Raw genomic sequence first — 20,000 nt, forward strand, 5'->3', positions numbered from 1 at the left:
ACCACTGTGTGTGTGTGTGTGTGTGTGTGTGTGTGTGTGTGTGTGTGTGTGTGTGTGTGTGTGTGTGTGTGCGCTCAGATGTGTGCAATAACAATCAATGAGAGCCAGCACGCCAGGGCGCCTCCCACAAGAGTCTACGACGAACTGTTCATGGATTATGAAAGGGGGTGGAGCTTAGGTGAAGGGGGCGGGGCTTCAGTTTATGAGGCGTGTAAATGTCCGGACTCTTATGATGCGTAAAAATGTGAAGCGGATTTGACAAAGTACAGCGAAGTTACAACAACTTCCTGTTTTACGGCAAAAAGGCGCTTTTTGGCAACAATGTTGCACAACATTTGCTATTTTTATATATATACAAAATGTTGCACACAGACATATACATGTTTCACAAAGGTCATTAGATTTTACCCACCAAACTGACCTGGCTCTGTGGGAGGGGTTCATTACAAAACAGTAAAATAGGCTAAAAATGGCACAGCAAAAAAAAAAATGTCCGACTTCCTGTTGTGTTTTAGCTCTAACTCCAAGAGGCTCCACCTATTATGAATAAGGCTGGTTACTATGGTTACATGATCACACAGCTCATGTCATGCAATTCATATAATAAAATATGGTTATTTAGTGTTCTAAACTGGTTATTTTGTGTTCTATACTGGTTATTTAGTGGTATAAACTGGCTAATTAGTGGTATAAACTGGTTATTTAGTGGTCTAAACTGGTTATTTTGTGTTCTATACTGGTTATTTAGTGGTATAAACTGGCTAATTAGTGGCATAAACTGGTTATTTAGTGGTCTAAACTGGTTATTTTGTGTTCTATACTGGTTATTTAGTGGTCTAAACTGGTTATTTTGTGTTCTATACTGGTTATTTAGTGGTATAAACTGGCTAATTAGTGGTCTAAACTGGTTATTTAGTGGTCTAAACTGGTTATTTAGTGGTCTAAACTGGTTAATTAGTGGTCTAAACTGGTTAATTAGTGGTATAAACTGGTTATTTATTAGTCTGAACTGGTTAATTAGTGGTCTAAACTGGTTATTTAGTGGTATAAACTGGTTAATTAGTGGTCTAAACTGGTTAATTAGTGGTCTAAACGTGGTCTAAACTGGTTATTTAGTGGTCTATACTGGTTATTTAGTGGTCTAAACTGGTTATTTAGTGGTCTAAACTGGTTAATTAGTGGTCTAAACTGGTTATTTAGTGGTATAAACTGGTTAATTAGTGGTCTAAACTGGTTAATTAGTGGTCTAAACTGGTTATTTAGTGATCTAAACTGGTTATTTAGTGTTCTAAACTGGTTATTTAGTGGTCTAAACTGGTTATTTAGTGGTCTAAACTGGTTATTTAGTGGTCTAAACTGGTTAATTAGTGGTCTAAACTGGTTAATTAGTGGTATAAACTGGTTATTTATTAGTCTGAACTGGTTAATTAGTGGTCTAAACTGGTTATTTAGTGGTATAAACTGGTTAATTAGTGGTCTAAACTGGTTAATTAGTGGTCTAAACGTGGTCTAAACTGGTTATTTAGTGGTCTATACTGGTTATTTAGTGGTCTAAACTGGTTATTTAGTGGTCTAAACTGGTTAATTAGTGGTCTAAACTGGTTATTTAGTGGTATAAACTGGTTAATTAGTGGTCTAAACTGGTTAATTAGTGGTCTAAACTGGTTATTTAGTGATCTAAACTGGTTATTTAGTGTTCTAAACTGGTTATTTAGTGGTCTAAACTGGTTATTTAGTGGTCTAAACTGGTTATTTAGTGGTCTAAACTGGTTAATTAGTGGTCTAAACTGGTTAATTAGTGGTCTAAACTGGTTATTTAGTGGTCTAAACTGGTTAATTAGTGGTCTAAACTGGTTATTTAGTGTTCTATACTGGTTATTTAGTGGTCTAAACTGGTTAATTAGTGGTCTAAACTGGTTATTTAGTGATCTAAACTGGTTATTTAGTGTTCTAAACTGGTTATTTAGTGGTCTAAACTGTTTTTTTAGTGGTCTATACTGGTTATTTAGTGGTCTAAACTGGTTATTTAGTGGTCTATACTGGTTATTTAGTGGTCTAAACTGTTTTTTTAGTGGTCTAAACTGGTTATTTAGTGGTCTAAACTGGTTATTTAGTGGTCTTAACTGGTTATTTAGTGGTCTAAACTGGTTATTTAGTGGTCTAAACTGGTTATTTAGTGGTCTTAACTGGTTATTTAGTGGTCTAAACTGGTTATGCACAAAGCTGATCTGGAATCAGCCCTTTGACTTCACAGCGTAATGTGTTGCATTCATGTTTTTAGTTTAGTCAGCAGTCAGCGAAGTCACCAAGTATTTACGTATTATGTGAAGTGATTCTTTCAGTCGGTTGTTTCACCTTTTCAGACGTGCAATAAAAGTAAAAACAAGTATAAAAAGGATAAAATCTGCCTTAAGACCACCAAATAACCAGTTAAGACCACCACAACATAATTAAGGCCACCAATGCCCTCCTAAGACCATCATGACTGCAGTGTTGACCACCAAAGACCAGCAATAAATACGTTTAAGACATCAAAAACCCGGACTCTCTCAAATCCAGGTAGAGGATTAAAACCCCATTTAGAGCAACAACAACTCTGTTAAAAACGCTGCGTTCAGGTCCAAGAGCAGAGCGGTTCCATTGTGTGTTTGAGTGCAAACTAACGCACACTCAGTGAGAGAGCGACACGCCGTCCTGTCTCTGCTGTGACTCACTTCAGCTCGTCTGGTTTTAAACCGCGGACTAGTTTCAGTTCTTTGGTTCTTTGGTGTTCTTAAGGAGGGTTTGGTGGTCTACACTGGTTATTTGGTGTTCTTAAGGGGGGTTTGGTGGTCTACACTGGTTATTTGGTGTTCTTAAGGGGGGTTTGGTGGTCTACACTGGTTATTTGGTGTTCTTAAGGAGGGTTTGGTGGTCTACACTGGTACTTTGGTGTTCTTAAGGAGGGTTTGGTGGTCTACACTGGTACTTTGGTGTTCTTAAGGAGGTTTTGGTGGTCTAAACTGGTTATTTGGTGTTCTTAAGGGGGGTTTGGTGGTCTAAACTGGTTATTTGGTGTTCTTAAGGGGGGTTTGGTGGTTTACACTGGGACTTTGAGTTCCTTTCAGGGCACTTCCTCTAACTTTCTCTGCTTGTATCAACCAAAAGTTGCACAATTAGACATGAGGCACCTGCAGCAGCTTCACAGTGGAGACAGGCAACCCAACACACACAGACACACACACACACACACACACACACACACGTAACCAACGGCAACACGGCTCAAACACAACGCCACATAGGAAGTGAACCGACCTCGCTGGGTTCGTCCGTGCCGTTGGACCAGCAGGCGACGCCCACATCCGGGGAGACGGCGGACCAGCCGCTCTGCGTGCACTTCCTGCTGAGGTTACCTGAGACAGGAAGTCACAGGAGGCAAGACAGGAAGTCACAGGAGGCACAGGAGACAAGACTGTCATTGGCAGAGAGAGTATATGTGTATATATATATATATATATATATATATATATATATATATATATATATATATATATATATATATATATATATATTTATATATATATATATATATATATACATATACATGTATATATGTATATGTATAGATAAAAGCTAGATGATTATATATATAGTTATAATCATCTAGCTTTTTTCTGTATATATATATAATATATATATATTAATACACATATTAATATTTATACATATATATATTAATACATATATTAATATATACAAATATCTATATATATATATATATATTTAAATATATATATTTATTTATATATAGTATATTTATGAATACTTTATTAATACATATATATATATAATAATATCTATATATATTATTAAATATATATATATATATATGTATTTTTATATATATAGTATATATATTAATATATATGAATACTTTATTAATACATATATTAATATATGTATTAATATATATAATAAAAACATAAATATTAAATATAATATATATATATATATATTAAAGATTGTACTTTTTATTCCAGAACATGAGCTCATATGTTCTCACCGTTCTTTCCAAACAGGCGCAGGATGGGGGAGGGGCATGGGAGGGTCTTCACCTCGCCGAGCGCCGCCCACTGCCAACACGACACATTGTCCCACTCGCCGTGGCATCCTGGACACACACACACACACACACACACACACACATTTTAAGACGTAAAACCACTAAATTGTATTCTGAAACAATCGGTGCTGTAAATGTTATTCATCTTAAATATTTCATGTAAATTGGATTTAAGCAACACATCCCCAATTATTTTGCATATTAAATGAACGTGTCATTACATGTCCAGAGTAGAGGGAAGAGGGATTAAATACATGTAATATTCTTGGGTTTAAGGGTTTTGCAAGAAATGATGACAATATGTTTCTTTCTGCTTCATCGTTTTGGTTAAAACTGCAAAAAGAAATTCAGGAAGTTCTGCAAACTTTAATCTTCTTACAATTCAAAGGTTTCTGACTCAGAGCGGACGACCTCTGATGAGAATATCTGATGGTGGTTTGACCTTTAAGATACAGCGTGTGTGCACACACACTCACACACACACACACACACACACACACACACGCATGAAGACGTGAGAAAGAACCCAGAGTCCACAAGCTGCCGACGGCACAGATAAAAATTGTTTATCATCAACGCGGTGAAACACAGAGAAGCAGAGCACGTCATGTATGTGTGCATCTGTGTATTAGTATGTTTACGTGTATCTCTATCTGTGTGTGTGTGTGTGTGTGTGTGTGTGTGTGTGTGTGTGACTGAGAGGTCAGCTATGTAGAGAGAGGAGGGTGTGTCTGTGTTGCAACACACTCGCTATCAATCATTAAATTAACTTTGAAATACAGAGTCGTGAGGAAGTGCACACACACACACACACACACACACACCCACACACACACACACACCCACACACACCCACACCCACACGCTCACACACACGCACACACACTCACACACACACACTCACACGCTCACACATACACACAAACGCACACACACACACACACACACACACACACACACACACACACACACACACACACACACACACACACACACAACGCTTAAATGTCAGTTTTTTTGTTCCTGCAGAAGCCAAAACTCTGTCTCTCCAGCATTTATATCACTTTAGAGCTGATGGGGATTTCCAAACAATTCCTTCTGTGTGTGTGTGTGTGTGTGTGTGTGTGTGTGTGTGTGTGTGTGTGTGTGTGTGTGTGTGTGTGTGTGTGTGTGTGTGTGTGTACCTGTGCTGGCGGCCGGCTGTTGCTGCAGCAGCGTCCAGCACTCCCTCCTGGCTCTCTGCATCTCCCACTGGAACTGGCAGTGAGGAAACTTTCCATTAAGCTGTCGAGACGAGAGGAAATCAAATTATGAATATTATATAAATACATATTATGAATATTATATGAATACATATTATGAATATTATATAAAGAAATATTGTATAAAGAAATATTATATAAATACATATTATGAATATTATATGAATACATATTATGAATATTATATAAAGAAATATTGTATAAAGAAATATTATATAAATACATATTATGAATATTATATAAAGAAATATTGTATAAAGAAATATTATATAAATACATATTATGAATATTATATGAATACATATTATGAATATTATATAAAGAAATATTATATAAATACATATTATGAATATTATATGAATACATATTATGAATATTATATAAAGAAACATTATATAAATAAATATTATATGAATAGATATTATGAATATTATATAAATATTATGAATATTATATAAATAAATATTATATAAATACATATTATGAATATTATATAAATACATAATATGAATATTATATAAATACATATTATATAAATACATACTATGAATATTATATAAATAAATATTATATCAATACATATTATATGAATAAATATTATGAATATTATATCAATAAATATTGTATCGATACATATTATGAATATTATATCAATAAATATTATGAATAAATATGATATGAATGAATATTATATGAATAAATATTATGAATAAATATTATGAATACATATTATGAATACATATTATGAATATTATATCAATAAATATTATGAATAATATTATGAATAAATATTATGAATAAATATTATGAATACATATTATGAATATTATATCAATAAATATTATGAATATTATATGAATACATATGATGAATATTATCTCCGGGTCTCGCTGTATGAGGAACCCACAGCTTTCTGGACACGTTTTAGTTTTTGGATCACCTCCCAACACGCGTGTGCACGGTGGTGCGTTCAAGTACCCGCGTGGTGTGTGTGCAAAACACACACACCACGCAGGCGGAGGAGGAGATCATTTACGAGATGGACAGCTGGCTACGTGAAGCAACGCGGCTTCTTTTCTCAGAGCTCTTTGACTTTAATCTGAGAGAATCTCTCCAGTTTTCTTTCTTGAACTTTTGAGCGTTTTAGTATAGTAGTAGTTTTAGTATAGTAGTAGTTTTAGTATAGTAGTAGTTTTAGTATAGTAGTAGTTTTAGTATAGTAGTAGTTTTAGTTTAGTAGTAGTTTTAGTATAGTAGTAGTTTTAGTACAGTAGTAGTTTTAGTATAGTAGTAGTTTTAGTACAGTAGTAGTTTTAGTATAGTAGTAGTTTTAGTATAGTAGTAGTTTTAGTTTAGTAGTAGTTTTAGTATAGTAGTAGTTTTAGTACAGTAGTAGTTTTAGTATAGTAGTAGTTTTAGTACAGTAGTAGTTTTAGTATAGTAGTAGTTTTAGTACAGTAGTAGTTTTAGTATAGTAGTAGTTTTAGTATAGTAGTAGTTTTAGTATAGTAGTAGTTTTAGTTTAGTAGTAGTTTTAGTATAGTAGTAGTTTTAGTATAGTAGTAGTTTTAGTATAGTAGTAGTTTTAGTTTAGTAGTAGTTTTAGTATAGTAGTAGTTTTAGTACAGTAGTAGTTTTAGTATAGTAGTAGTTTTAGTACAGTAGTAGTTTTAGTATAGTAGTAGTTTTAGTATAGTAGTAGTTTTAGTTTAGTAGTAGTTTTAGTATAGTAGTAGTTTTAGTACAGTAGTAGTTTTAGTATAGTAGTAGTTTTAGTACAGTAGTAGTTTTAGTATAGTAGTAGTTTTAGTATAGTAGTAGTTTTAGTATAGTAGTAGTTTTAGTTTAGTAGTAGTTTTAGTACAGTAGTAGTTTTAGTACAGTAGTAGTTTTAGTATAGTAGTAGTTTTAGTATAGTAGTAGTTTTAGTATAGTAGTAGTTTTTGTATAGTAGTAGTTTTAGTACAGTAGTAGTTTTAGTACAGTAGTAGTTTTAGTATAGTAGTAGTTTTAGTATAGTAGTAGTTTTAGTATAGTAGTAGTTTTTGTATAGTAGTAGTTTTAGTATAGTAGTAGTTGTAGTATAGTAGTAGTTTTTGTATAGTAGTAGTTTTAGTACAGTAGTAGTTTTAGTATAGTAGTAGTTTTAGTATAGTAGTAGTTTTAGTATAGTAGTAGTTTTAGTATAGTAGTAGTTGTAGTATAGTAGTAGTTTTATTTTAGTAGTAGTTTTAGTTTTACGCTTCAGTCCCACAGGAAGTTCTGGTTTCACCTGCAGGGAGACTTTGAGAGTTTTTATCCCTTGTGGAGTTACCGCTTCTTTTGGTACGAGACGCAGAGTTGGAGTAGAATAGTTTGACTGTGTGTGTGTGTGTGTGTGTGTGTGTGTGTGTGTGTGTGTGTGTGTGTGTGTGTGTGTGTGTGTGTGTGTGTGTGTGGTCCGTTTACGTTGAGATTCACTGCCGCTCTCAGACATTTTTCAGACCTGTCAGTATGTTTATAACACACTGACAGGTCATCTGCAGCACACACACACACACACACACACACACACACACACACACACACACACACACGCACACACACACACACACACACACACACACACACACACATGTCGACCAATCAAACAGCTGTTGAGGCTTTTTTTAATTTATTCACTTATTGTAAAGAACAACACAAACAAAACACAAACAAAACACAAACAAAACACAAACAGGTAAACAACATGACGAAAAAGAGACTCAGGAGATCTGAAACTACGACATAACTCATCTGATGTGTTCAAGTGCTGGTGGGAATAGAGCCCACAAACACACGGAATAGAGCCCACAAACACACGGAATAGAGCCCACAAACACACGGATCAGAGCCCACAAACACACGGATCAGAGCCCACAAACACACGGATCAGAGCCCACAAACACACGGATCAGAGCCCACAAACACACGGATCAGAGCCCACAAACACACGGATCAGAGCCCACAAACACACGGATCAGAGCCCACAAACACACGGATCAGAGCCCACTCGTCTCGCTGTGCAGAGTAAAAACTACTATCTAGTAGTAGTACTAGCTAGTAGTACTAGCACTGTGTACTCAAACCAGATGACTCAGGAAACTCAGCTTTGAAGACATTTATTATTAACGGGTTTTAATGTTTTTAACGTTTATTCATGTTTATTAACGTTTATTAACGTTTTTAACAGTTATTAACGATTATTAACGTTTATTCATGTGTATGAACGTTGATTCCAGAGGTATGGACATCCTCAGACTGTGGAAGTCAAACTGAATCTATGAACACGTGCATCTCATCAGGGAAATCATATTTAACCATAATTGCAGTTTGAAAACCATAAAAAAACATGTTTCTGATCTGATTTTGATTTTAGGGAAACAGCTTCAGGTTTTCTATCCCAGCATGCATTGGGGGAGCGTATCCCAGCATGCCTTGGGGGAGCGTATCCCAGCATGCTTTGGGGGAGCGTATCCCAGCATGCATTGGGGGAGCGTATCCCAGCATGCATTGGGGGAGAGTATCCCAGCATGCATTGGGGGAGAGTATCCCAGCATGCATTGGGGGAGAGTTGGGGCACACAACGGTCAACAGCTGCACATTATGCACCGAATGTTATTGTTTCACGAGCGTTTGTTGCTTTATTTCAGTTTCTTGCTTTAAATCGATTATGTGTCGACTTCATGTTAAAAATATTTAACTTTTTAAGCACATCATCACAGTTTTCTCCGTCACGTCTTTTCACCAGCAGATCACTGATCGCAACAAAACGTTTTAGAGTTTCACGTTTTAAAAAAAAAACACATCGGCTGAATTATGGGATGTAAAATACGCAAAAAAAAATGAATGGAACAAGACACGTCCAACTTTAAATGAAACCAGGAAGGGAAAAGTTTGTAAAGGTTTTCTGCAAAACACAACGAACTCCTTTCTGTTATGTTCGTAAACGAGCTTCAAGATTCGGGTTTAAAAATAAGAAAACGGCATATTTGTTGTTATTATTATTATTTATTTTCTTAGTGAGTAAAATCACACGACGACGACTTTATTCTGGATGTTGAAGCTGATCATTATTATAATTATAGCAATAATTATATTCATACTAGAAACAAACTGGAGGTGCAGACGGTAAACACAGACCTAAACAACAACAACAACAACAACAACAACAACAACAACAACAACAGCCAAGAAGATAAATCTCAAACGTGATGAGAGATTTACACTGAAATCACTTTAATGACTGAAAGCAGCAAAGTGAGATTAGAAAAGTCGAAAGTTGAAGAAATCCTAAAGGAATACATCTTAAAATACACAAATATATCACAGATATGATGACATTAATACATTAATACATAAAGGGCTGTGTGACTCTTTTAGGAATATTGTGGCCTAATTATGACATGAACCCCATTAAATATTCTAAATATTTAGAGACACAAGGAACGAACTCCATAATACACATGTGTATCGCTGTAACTCCTATTGAAATAAGGATAACGCGGTTTTATTACAAGAATCACATGGATAATGGTAATAATAATCATACACTCGCCGTGTGGATGAAGCTGAAGCCGAGCAGGAGCAGAGCGAGCCGGTGCGTGAAGGCCATCCTGGTCTCATGTCCTCCGCTCACCTGGACGAGGCTCCCTGAACGCGCCTCACCTGAACGCGCCTCACCTGGACGCGCCTCACCTGAACGCGCCTCACCTGGACGCCACCAAACTGAACTCTGGGAAGCTTTATAGTTTTAGCGCGTGAAAGTCGGGTAGTTTCTCTCCTCTTCGGTGCGCAGCTTTGCGCGCGAGCCTCGCGGCTACACAAAGAGTTTTTACGAGTAGAAACAAACAAACAAACATCCCATAATGTCCACGCGGACTGGACTCGGTTCCGTTAGAAAGAAGGACCGGGACACTCCGGCGTGCGGAGCTAAAGGGGGGCGCTGCTCAGGTTCACTCTCAAACCAGCGCGCGCCCCCGCGTCACACCCGGGACATCCCGGACCAAGGCGCGCTCCCGCCGACCTGCAGGAGCCTCCAGAGTATAATAAGAAGCAGCAGCGACACCACGCGGCGGAAGTGAGAACTTCAACAAATAGATAATATGATATTATATTTGATAGATTATATTATATTAGATAGATTATATTACATTATATTAGATGGATTATATTACATTAGATTAGATATATTATATTATATAATCCTTTATTAGTCCCGCAGTGGGGACATTTGCAGGATTACAGCAGAAAACAGGTAAAGTGCTCACAGAGACCAATTAAAAAATAAAAACGTAGTAATATAAATAATAAATGGTAAAAAAAAGTAATAAAAGAGTAAAAGAATTGTAAAAAAAACTACAATACTTTTAATTGTAGTTTTAATATTTGTTCTGTCTGTGTATATATATATATATATATATATATATATATATATATATATATATATATATATATATATATATATATATATATATATATAACATATTGAAATATGTTCTAAAATAAAAACTTTGCTTAAACCAGATTTTTTTTTCAGGTCTAATCTTTATGAAATGTATGTAAAGATATAAGGACAACAATAATTCATAAAATGTAAAGCAGAACAAAAAATTGCACTTCATATTTTGATTTAAAATAATCAGTTATATATTTATTTCTATTTTGTTTATTTGATTCAAACATGATAAAAAAAAAGTGTTCAAGGAAAAGTTTCACCTCAAGTCACATGATACAAATAACAACAACATATAATAATAACTGAACCATAATCAAGACGAGTCACGTTTAGCCAATCAAAGCACTTTATTGCACTGTATAGTGTGACGGTGAGCCAACACAGCTCTTATAAAAGTGTCATTTCATCTTTTATCATGTGTACAAAACAAGTCACACACACTTGTACCGTACAAAATCAACACTATTTACACACACACACACACACACACACACACACACACACACACACACACACACACACACACACACACACACACACACACACACACAGGGACTGAATCTGCTACCAACAAACTGAGCGACTCTGATCATAAAGAACGACGTCATCATGTTTGAGACATTAAAGTCCCTTTAAGTAATAATTATAATAATAATAATTATAATAATATTATTTTAAAGCGATAACTTTAACTTTAAGTTTCACTGGTGAGATGAAAAATGAGGATTTGAAGGTGAAATAAGTCACTTTTCTGCATTAAAACATTTAATAGACGTTAAAGGCGTTTGAGTGGTGCGTTGCATTCGCTCACCTGTCCGTCTCTTTTTTTTCCAGTTTTAAATCACATTTCTTAAATAATATTTCTTGATTTTAGTGGTTTTTAAATGCACATTTTTTATTTTTTCTCGTGGACTAAATGTGCAACTCTGTGTTGCATAATGAATAATAATAATCAATAAATGCTAACATAAATAAAACCTGCTGAACAGAGAGGACCACAACTCCCATGATGCCGCGCTGCATCACCAAACTACGCCTGTTGTTATTGGTTTGATTTAGAGCCCCTAGTGGCAGAAAAGTACATATTTAAAATATGAAATCAACGTGTTGTTGTTGTTGTTGTTGTTGTTGTTTTCTGAGCCACTGAAAGACTTTGGATGCTGGAAAAAAATATATTTAAAAGTTTTTTTTTGTACTTTTCAGGTTTAAATTCTAAATGAAAAAGTTTCTTATTTGTTCTTCTGCTGCGTGAATCACAATAAAACCATGAAAACCATCCCTGTGACACACACACACACACACACACACACACACACACACACACACACACACACACACACACACACGGTGCAGGTGGAGAGCTGCATATAGGGGCTACTTTACCTCATGTGTGTTCGGTACCTCTCCATATAGATTATTATGTCTATGTACATTATTTATATTTTTTACAAACATCTGGCTGCCTCCGTTCTGATTTAAATTTAAACATGTTTTAGTTTGTTTGTTTGTTTGTTTGTTTGTTGTTGTTTTGATTGGACCAGTACAACACGATGACAGATACAGTCTATGGATCTCTTTTCTACTTTTACCTCAACGACCGACACAGTGTTTGTTCCCCGAAGGCTTCAGACCAACCGATCAATCAATCAATCAATCAATCAATCAATCAATTAACCAACCAATCAATCAACTGGCACGACACGACTTTAAAGAAAACAGACTTAACACACGCAGGTTCAGAAATACAGAACATCTGAATTCTGGGAAATAAATGAACAACAACGTAGAAATGCACGGCATGCTCGCTCACACACACGCTCTCATACACACACACACACGCTCACACACACGCTCTCATACACACACACACACGCTCACGCACACACACACACACACACACACACACACACACACACGCTCACGCAGGCTACATGTTGTAGGCCACGTAGATGGGGTCCAGCTGGTCCTGCAGGAAGCCGTCCCTCAGGTGCATGCGCTGCTTCTCGCCGCGGGAGTTGATGGGGATGACGCCGATGTCCGTCACCACGACGACGCCCACGATGAGGTAGTGCTCCTCCAGCACCGCCTTGGTCACCATGGGAACCAGGTCCAGGGCCTCCTGTTCGGAGCCCTCCAGCTCCACCACCACCACCAGCAGGTTGGTCCAGGGGAACACGGCGCTGAGGGGGGGGGGGGGTGGCTGTTAGTGGGCTGCTACCTGAGGGGGCGGGCCTTAAGGGGGCGGGGCTTACCACTCCATGATGCTCTTGTGGGCGCGGATCACCGACGTCTCGATGTCGATGGGATGGTACCTCATGCCCCTCAGCTCCATGGCCTCCTCCAGAGCGCCCACCACGAACAGAGCGTCATGTCTCTCTGAGGGGGGGAGAGAGGGAGGGGGGGGGGGGGGGGGGGAGGGGGGGAGAGAGAGACAGGGGGAGAAGCGGTCAAAAACATAATGCCAAAGAAAAGAAGATTAAAAAACAATGAGAACATGAGTTGAACATTAACAGCTGGAGTCAGAGCTAGAGCTAGCTAACAGCTGGAGTCAGAGCTAGCTACCAGCTGGAGTCAGAGCTAGCGCTAGCTAACAGCTGGAGTCAGAGCTAGAGCTAGCTAACAGCTGGAGTCAGAGCTAGCTACCAGCTGGAGTCAGAGCTAGCGCTAGCTAACAGCTGGAGTCAGAGCTAGCTAACAGCTGGAGTCAGAGCTAGAGCTAGCTAACAGCTGTAGTCAGAGCTAGAGCTAGCTAACAGCTGGAGTCAGAGCTAGCTACCAGCTGGAGTCAGAGCTAGCGCTAGCTAACAGCTGGAGTCAGAGCTAGCTAACAGCTGGAGTCAGAGCTAGCGCTAGCTAACAGCTGGAGTCAGAGCTAGAGATAGCTAACAGCTGTAGTCAGAGCTAGCGCTAGCTAACAGCTGGAGTCAGAGCTAGAGCTAGCTAACAGCTGGAGTCAGAGCTAGCGCTAGCTAACAGCTGGAGTCAGAGCTAGAGCTAGCTAACAGCTGGAGTCAGAGCTAGCGCTAGCTAACAGCTGGAGTCAGAGCTCACCTCCGTTGGCGTCGGTGAGCTCGGTGCGGCGCAGGAAGCCCAGGTATCCGGTTCTGGCCCAGACCGTCGCCGTGTCCCCGAAGCTCAGCCGAGAGCTGAAGTGGTCCGACTGCAGAACCTCCTCACCGTAGCCGCTGTAGTACCCACTGCCGTTATGAGAACTGTGCACCCAGATCTGAGGGGGCGGTATATCAATATATATATGTATATTAATATATATATATTCGTGTGTGTGTCTCATACTTTGATCAATAAAGACATACAGAAAGACAGGCAGGTAAAAGACAGATAGAGTGTAGATGGTTCAGACCTCTCCGAGGTGAGAGTCTCCCAGCGGCCCTTTGGTCTCTGGGTTGGCGATGATGACCCGAACTCCAGGGAGGATCTGAAGAAACAACAACAACAAACTGAAATCAGTCTCCATGTAAAACAAGAGATACGTTCAGATATTTTAATCAGTTTAGATCACATTTTTGACAGATCTTTTAATTTTTGGTTTAAATATTTAGTTGTTTAAATAAATACATAAATATTTTGTTGTTTGAAGAAATAAATATACATATAAACCAAGGTTACCCAATTCATTAAAAACAATATATGTATTTATTTATTTATACATATATACTGTATATATATATATATATTTGAGTAGGCAGGTTTCGGACCAGCATGCACTGGGGTATCGATATGAATTCTTTGTGCTTTTGTTGTTTGCTTGTTTTCTTCATAAATAGAACCGGAGCAACAAAGAAACGCTTGACGAGTCTTCCCACATACCCACAATGCATCAGCTAGGTTTGACTTTGATGGAGCTGTTCATCAGATCTGATAAAGGACCGGTGGACAGACGGCGTCCTCCCACACGCAGTGAGTCAACGTGACCGGCGGCTCGATCCCCGAGCTTCATGCACAGATTCACTGTATTTATTAATGGAGCTGTCACTCAGCGGCTCCTCGGCACAGGAAGTCTTTCAGCCTCGAGCTCCAAGTACTGAGCTTCTGCTACCGTTACAAGTCTGGAACCAGCAGTTATTATTACGACTTCAACCAGAATGAAGGAGAAGAAAATAAAGACCAAAGAAGTCTTTGACTCCCTATTGACTCTCTGACTCCCTACTAACTCACGATCTGACTCTCTGACTCCCTACTCACTCTCTGACTATCTCACTCTTTGACTCTGACTCTCTGACTCCACTTCAGTGCCTCTGAAGCGTTTTGATCACACAAAGTTTGTTTGAACGTCTTTGAGGCTTTTTGATGAAACTGGAAGATTCATGTTGAAAGTCTGTTTTTAAGAAGGAGGAGTTTGTTCTGGAGAGTTATCAGATAAGGAAGGACACCGGTTTGAAACCTTCCTGTATCAAATGATTGGTAAAATCATCGTCATCTTCATCGTCATCTTCATCGTCATCTTCGACCAGAGTGAGAGGGTTTTATTTGGGGGAGTTTTAAAATAAATATAATCGAGTGCATTGGAACCGGGAAAGAGAATCCAGGAGAAACATTTCAACGTTAACGTGACTCACCTTGCCAGACTCCATCAACGGCAGACTGTGAGGAGAACCTCTCTCCACCAGCCGGACCCTGCAAAACACACACACACACACACACACACACACACACACACACACACACACGTCAGGATTCTGTCCGGTGAGGAGGAGGAAGAGGATGAAGACGAGCGGGGTACCTGTCGTGACGCAGCGCTCTCATGTCCACGTACACGGTCGTGGGGTCCGGTCCCGACGTGCCCTGCAGCCAATCACAGCACAGACACGTGAGCATGTGACCAGACCATAACATACGGGGTCTGGTGTCACTTCATATTTATATATATATATAAACATAAGAAAAATATAAATAATTATGTAAGAAAAAGATATACCGTAAAAGTCGGGTTACGAGCCGCTACTACCTGCGGTCAGTGTCCCCGTTAGCTCCCCGCTGTAGCCAGCTGGGGCTCCTGCTAGCGCTGCGTTACTTCCCCGCTAACTTCCACTCGCTCTCCGAAAACCACCGAAGGTAGCGGCACCAGGCTCGACACCCGGCTTGGGCAGAGGGGACGCGGGCAGTAGCAGCAGCAGCGGCCGGTAGCTAACAGCAGCGCTAGCTAACAGCAGCGCTAGCTTGCTACAGCGGGGACACTGACCGGAGGTAGGAGCTTGTAACCCGACTTTTACGGTATATAAAAATATATTTGACATATTTCTTATTCATGAACATTATATTTAGAAAGTGAGGATGATGAAGGAGTGAGGAAGATGGAGAGGTCACCTGCAGGCAGATGGCCAGGTTGACCCTGCAGCCGAAGGCCGTGCTGACGGATCTCGGGTGGAGGCCCAGGTCCTTGAACAGCTTGGAGAAGGAGTGTGTGAGCGACATGCGGGGACGCTCCTCCGCCACCACCACGCAGGCCCGGACCCGGGACAGGTCCAGACCCCGAGCCTGAGACCAGAGAACACCACGTTATATATAGAGACCCGGAACAGGTCCAGACCCCGAGCCTGAGACCAGAGAACACCACGTTATATATAGAGACCCGGGACAGGTCCAGACCCCGAGCCTGAGACCAGAGAACACCACGTTAGAGATGTTTTCTATTGTTTGAGGGGTTTTACTTGTGAGGTCCAGACCCCGAGCCTGAGACCAGAGAACACCACGTTAGAGATGTTTTCTATTGTTTGAGGGGTTTTACTTGTGATATATATATATATATATATATATATATATATATATATATACATACATGTATATGTATATATATATATTTATTTATATATATATATATAAATTGATTTTGATTTATTTATAGATAAATAAACAAATATATATTTATAAATATATAAATAAATAATAATAATAAATAAAATAGAATATGCATAAATAATTGCAAAATACAACATTTAATGACAATTAATTTGTAAAAATATAAATAACATATATCTGCTGTTACGAGTGAAGACAGAGTGAGGTGGCTTTATGTTCTCTATATTGTGTGATGATCCTGTTTCATTAAAACAGCGTTGTGTTTTATTCTCCTTAAACAGTTTGAGGGTGAAACTCATGTCGGTTCAGTAAAGAACATCCTGCGTTCGACCTTCAGACGACCTTTAACGACAGATAATGACTCAAATGAACTCTGCTGACCAATCAGAGGCGAGTCCTCTGGCGTCAGCAGACAGTCACAGTTCATTAGTTCATTAATTTGTTAGTGTGCGGCCGCCGGCTGACGCAGCGGCACAACTGCTTCTGACCAGTGACCAGAGGAGAGGAGAGAGGAGAGAGGAGAGGTCACATGACCCACATGCGGCCTCTGACCTTGAGCGCCTCTGTCTGCAGCCCCAGCCCCTTGGTGCAGAGCTCCATGACGCTGTAGGAGCAGAAGGTGTCTCTGACCCGCAGCTGGCTGACGGCCAGCAGCCACAGCGCCGGGTTGGACTCCAGCTCCACCGGCGGGATGAGGATGGACTGGTGGCCCGAGTACACGCTGCAGAGACACACACACACACACACACACACACACACACACACACAGGTGTGAGGATGAGGATGGACTGGTGGCCCGAGTACACGCTGCAGAGACACACACACACACACACACACACACAGGTGTGAGGATGAGGATGGACTGGTGGCTGGTGCAGAGACACGGGACTTTTCAATGACTTTTACCCAAATGTCCATCACAAACATTTAGTGAAATCTGGGAGTAAACAGTAAAAAGTGAGTAAATGTAGTATTTAAACTAACAATGAGAATACAAAGCATACAGTAAACCTTAAATGACACAAATGAATGAGACAATAGTTTGATTAAAAGAATAAACATTTATATAGATGCCTGTATGTATGCCTGCTTATATTTTGAGTCTCTTTTAAAAGCATATTCATTATTTCAAACTCAGCCTAAATGAACGACATGAACACATGAATATAACACATTTACATGACTTTTAGGATTTTTTTTTTTTTTTTCAAAGACTTTTCCAGGCCTGGAAATAACCATTTTAAAATTACATGACTTTTCCAGGTTTTCCATGACCGTAAGAACCCTGGTCTAATGAAAGGTGGGCTGCATTGTGGGACATGTAGGATCCAGTATTTTTGGAGTCTGACCAGAAACAAGTCAGGATGCCTCTCTGTAATAACTTTATTGACGACAATATGACTCATGAGGAGTTTTCTCCTGATGGAAACATCGTTTCTCTTTAGCTGCTGCAGAGAAACAAAGAGATTAAACTCAAGCATCAGATTATAAGTGAAACATTGAACACTACATTTGTTTAGTTTCCCAGACACCGACCTGCAGAGGCACCAGAGGACGAAGCCGAGGCCGCAGTACGGGTCGAGGCAGATGGCGACCTCTCTGGACGGGTACAGCTCACACTGCAGCTTCACCGACCGGCAGAAGGCTCCAACGGCATTGTGGGACGTCTGGAGAGACACAGACACTTAAAAACACTTCAAACGTCTGTGTGTGTGTGTGTGTCTGCGTGTGCGTGTGTGTGTGCGTGGGTGTGTGTGTGACTCAGGACTAACTGACCTGGACTCCGGCCAGCATGCCGGTCGTGGACACGCTGAAGTCCAGATAAGCCAGACCGTCGGGGTTGGTGGGCTTAAAGAGAGCTGGAGGCTTCTTCTTTGGCAGGTCATCTGCAGCACACACACACACACACACACACACACACACACACACACACACAGGTTGCCGGTGAGAGAACGTTGATGTAAAACCTGCACCTGTGGAGGTCAAAGGTCAAGGTCGTACCCGTGTCGAGGACCGGCGGCCAGTTCCGGATGTCCACGGTGGCCGTGGCCTCTTTGGAGCGCAGCAGCTTGCAGATGACGGCCGTGGTCATCACGCAGGCCGAGTGGCTGACCTGCAGCAGAACATGGAGTAGGATATATAATATAATATAGTATACGCCTTTATTGATCCCAATAAATAATTATGGACAAATAGAGAAGTCAGAAGAAGTCATAAGTTAAAGGTTAGCAGCAGCAAAGGTCTCATAAACATGAACTCAGAACACAGTCCTGACCTCCACGATCATCTTGACGGTGGGCAGCGTGGTGGAGATGTTCTGAGGGTGAGGCGGTCGCACCGTGATGGGAACGCAGCCGGCGTACAGGGAGCCGTAGAATGCTGCAATCAGGTCAATACCTGCACACACACACACACACACACACACACACACACACACACAGTGTGAGGACCGGCTGGGCCTGGTTGGTGGGGTAAGAAGCCGTCCCCTCTCTCACCTGGTGGGTAGACCAGAGCCACGTGGTCTCCCTCCTGCAGACCGGCTCTCTCCATCAGCAGCGCCGCCACTCGCTCTGCCCTCTTGTGCAGCTGCAGGCAGGTGAGGGAGCTGGACACCGCCCCCTGCAGGACGGGAGGGAGGGGACGTTAGCATCGGATGCGCGACTTGAAATATTTAAACTCAAGCAAAAACTATATATATTTATTTATATATATATACATACATATACACACATATAAATAAAAAAAAAAAAATAAAAAAATATATATATATATATATATATATATATATATATATATATATATATATATATATATATACGTATATGTATATATATATATATATATATGTATGTATAAATATGCGTATAAATATATACATAAATATACTAAAAATACATATATATATATAAATATATATGTGTATGAATATATAAATAAATATATTTATTTATAAATATATATATATATATAAATATAAATACATATGTAACTAAATATATATATATAAATATCTATATATAAATAAATATATAAAAATATATATGTATAAATAAATATATATAAAAATACATCTTTATGAATATATATATTGATATATATATATATATATATAAAAATATATATGTATAAATAAATATATATAAAAATACATCTTTATGAATATATATATTGATATATATATATATATATATATATATATATATATATATAAATGAATACATCTATCTATAAATATATAAATATATATATGTATATATCCATATGTACACACACATATGCAGTGCTGTAATGAGTCACTGACCCGGGAGCTGAGCAGCGTGTAGAGGACGTGGTCCGGTGT

The 20,000-nt window shown here is 39.1% G+C and overlaps 2 protein-coding genes across 2 annotated transcripts in view; both read right to left on the reverse strand.

Annotated features, from left to right (window-relative positions):
• The window catches only part of LOC306750651 (vasoactive intestinal polypeptide receptor 2-like), a gene marked incomplete at its 5' end in the record, with an annotated part of 20,805 nt that extends 10,805 nt beyond the window's left edge, over window positions 1–10,000 (reverse strand). The window contains 4 exons of the mRNA XM_079234114.1: window positions 3,298–3,395; window positions 4,046–4,153; window positions 5,290–5,389; window positions 9,938–10,000. Coding sequence (XP_079090240.1) covers window positions 3,298–3,395; window positions 4,046–4,153; window positions 5,290–5,389; window positions 9,938–10,000 — 369 coding nt within the window. The remainder of the gene's footprint in view (window positions 1–3,297; window positions 3,396–4,045; window positions 4,154–5,289; window positions 5,390–9,937) is intronic.
• A 2,770-nt stretch (window positions 10,001–12,770) lies between these two features.
• The window catches only part of LOC306750705 (disco-interacting protein 2 homolog C-like), a gene marked incomplete at both ends in the record, with an annotated part of 37,645 nt that continues 30,415 nt past the window's right edge, over window positions 12,771–20,000 (reverse strand). Inside the window, 14 exon segments of the mRNA XM_079234175.1 lie at window positions 12,771–13,023; window positions 13,096–13,219; window positions 13,895–14,069; window positions 14,205–14,279; window positions 15,421–15,478; window positions 15,585–15,646; window positions 16,169–16,339; window positions 17,213–17,381; window positions 18,197–18,327; window positions 18,437–18,546; window positions 18,662–18,773; window positions 18,936–19,057; window positions 19,156–19,279; window positions 19,962–20,000. The exon segment at window positions 19,962–20,000 is cut by the window's right edge and continues 42 nt beyond it. Of these exon segments, the coding sequence (XP_079090301.1) occupies window positions 12,771–13,023; window positions 13,096–13,219; window positions 13,895–14,069; window positions 14,205–14,279; window positions 15,421–15,478; window positions 15,585–15,646; window positions 16,169–16,339; window positions 17,213–17,381; window positions 18,197–18,327; window positions 18,437–18,546; window positions 18,662–18,773; window positions 18,936–19,057; window positions 19,156–19,279; window positions 19,962–20,000 (1,725 nt within the window).

This window comes from Taurulus bubalis, assembly GCF_910589615.1.
Source record: "Taurulus bubalis genome assembly, chromosome: 18".
Lineage (NCBI taxonomy): Eukaryota > Metazoa > Chordata > Actinopteri > Perciformes > Cottidae > Taurulus > Taurulus bubalis.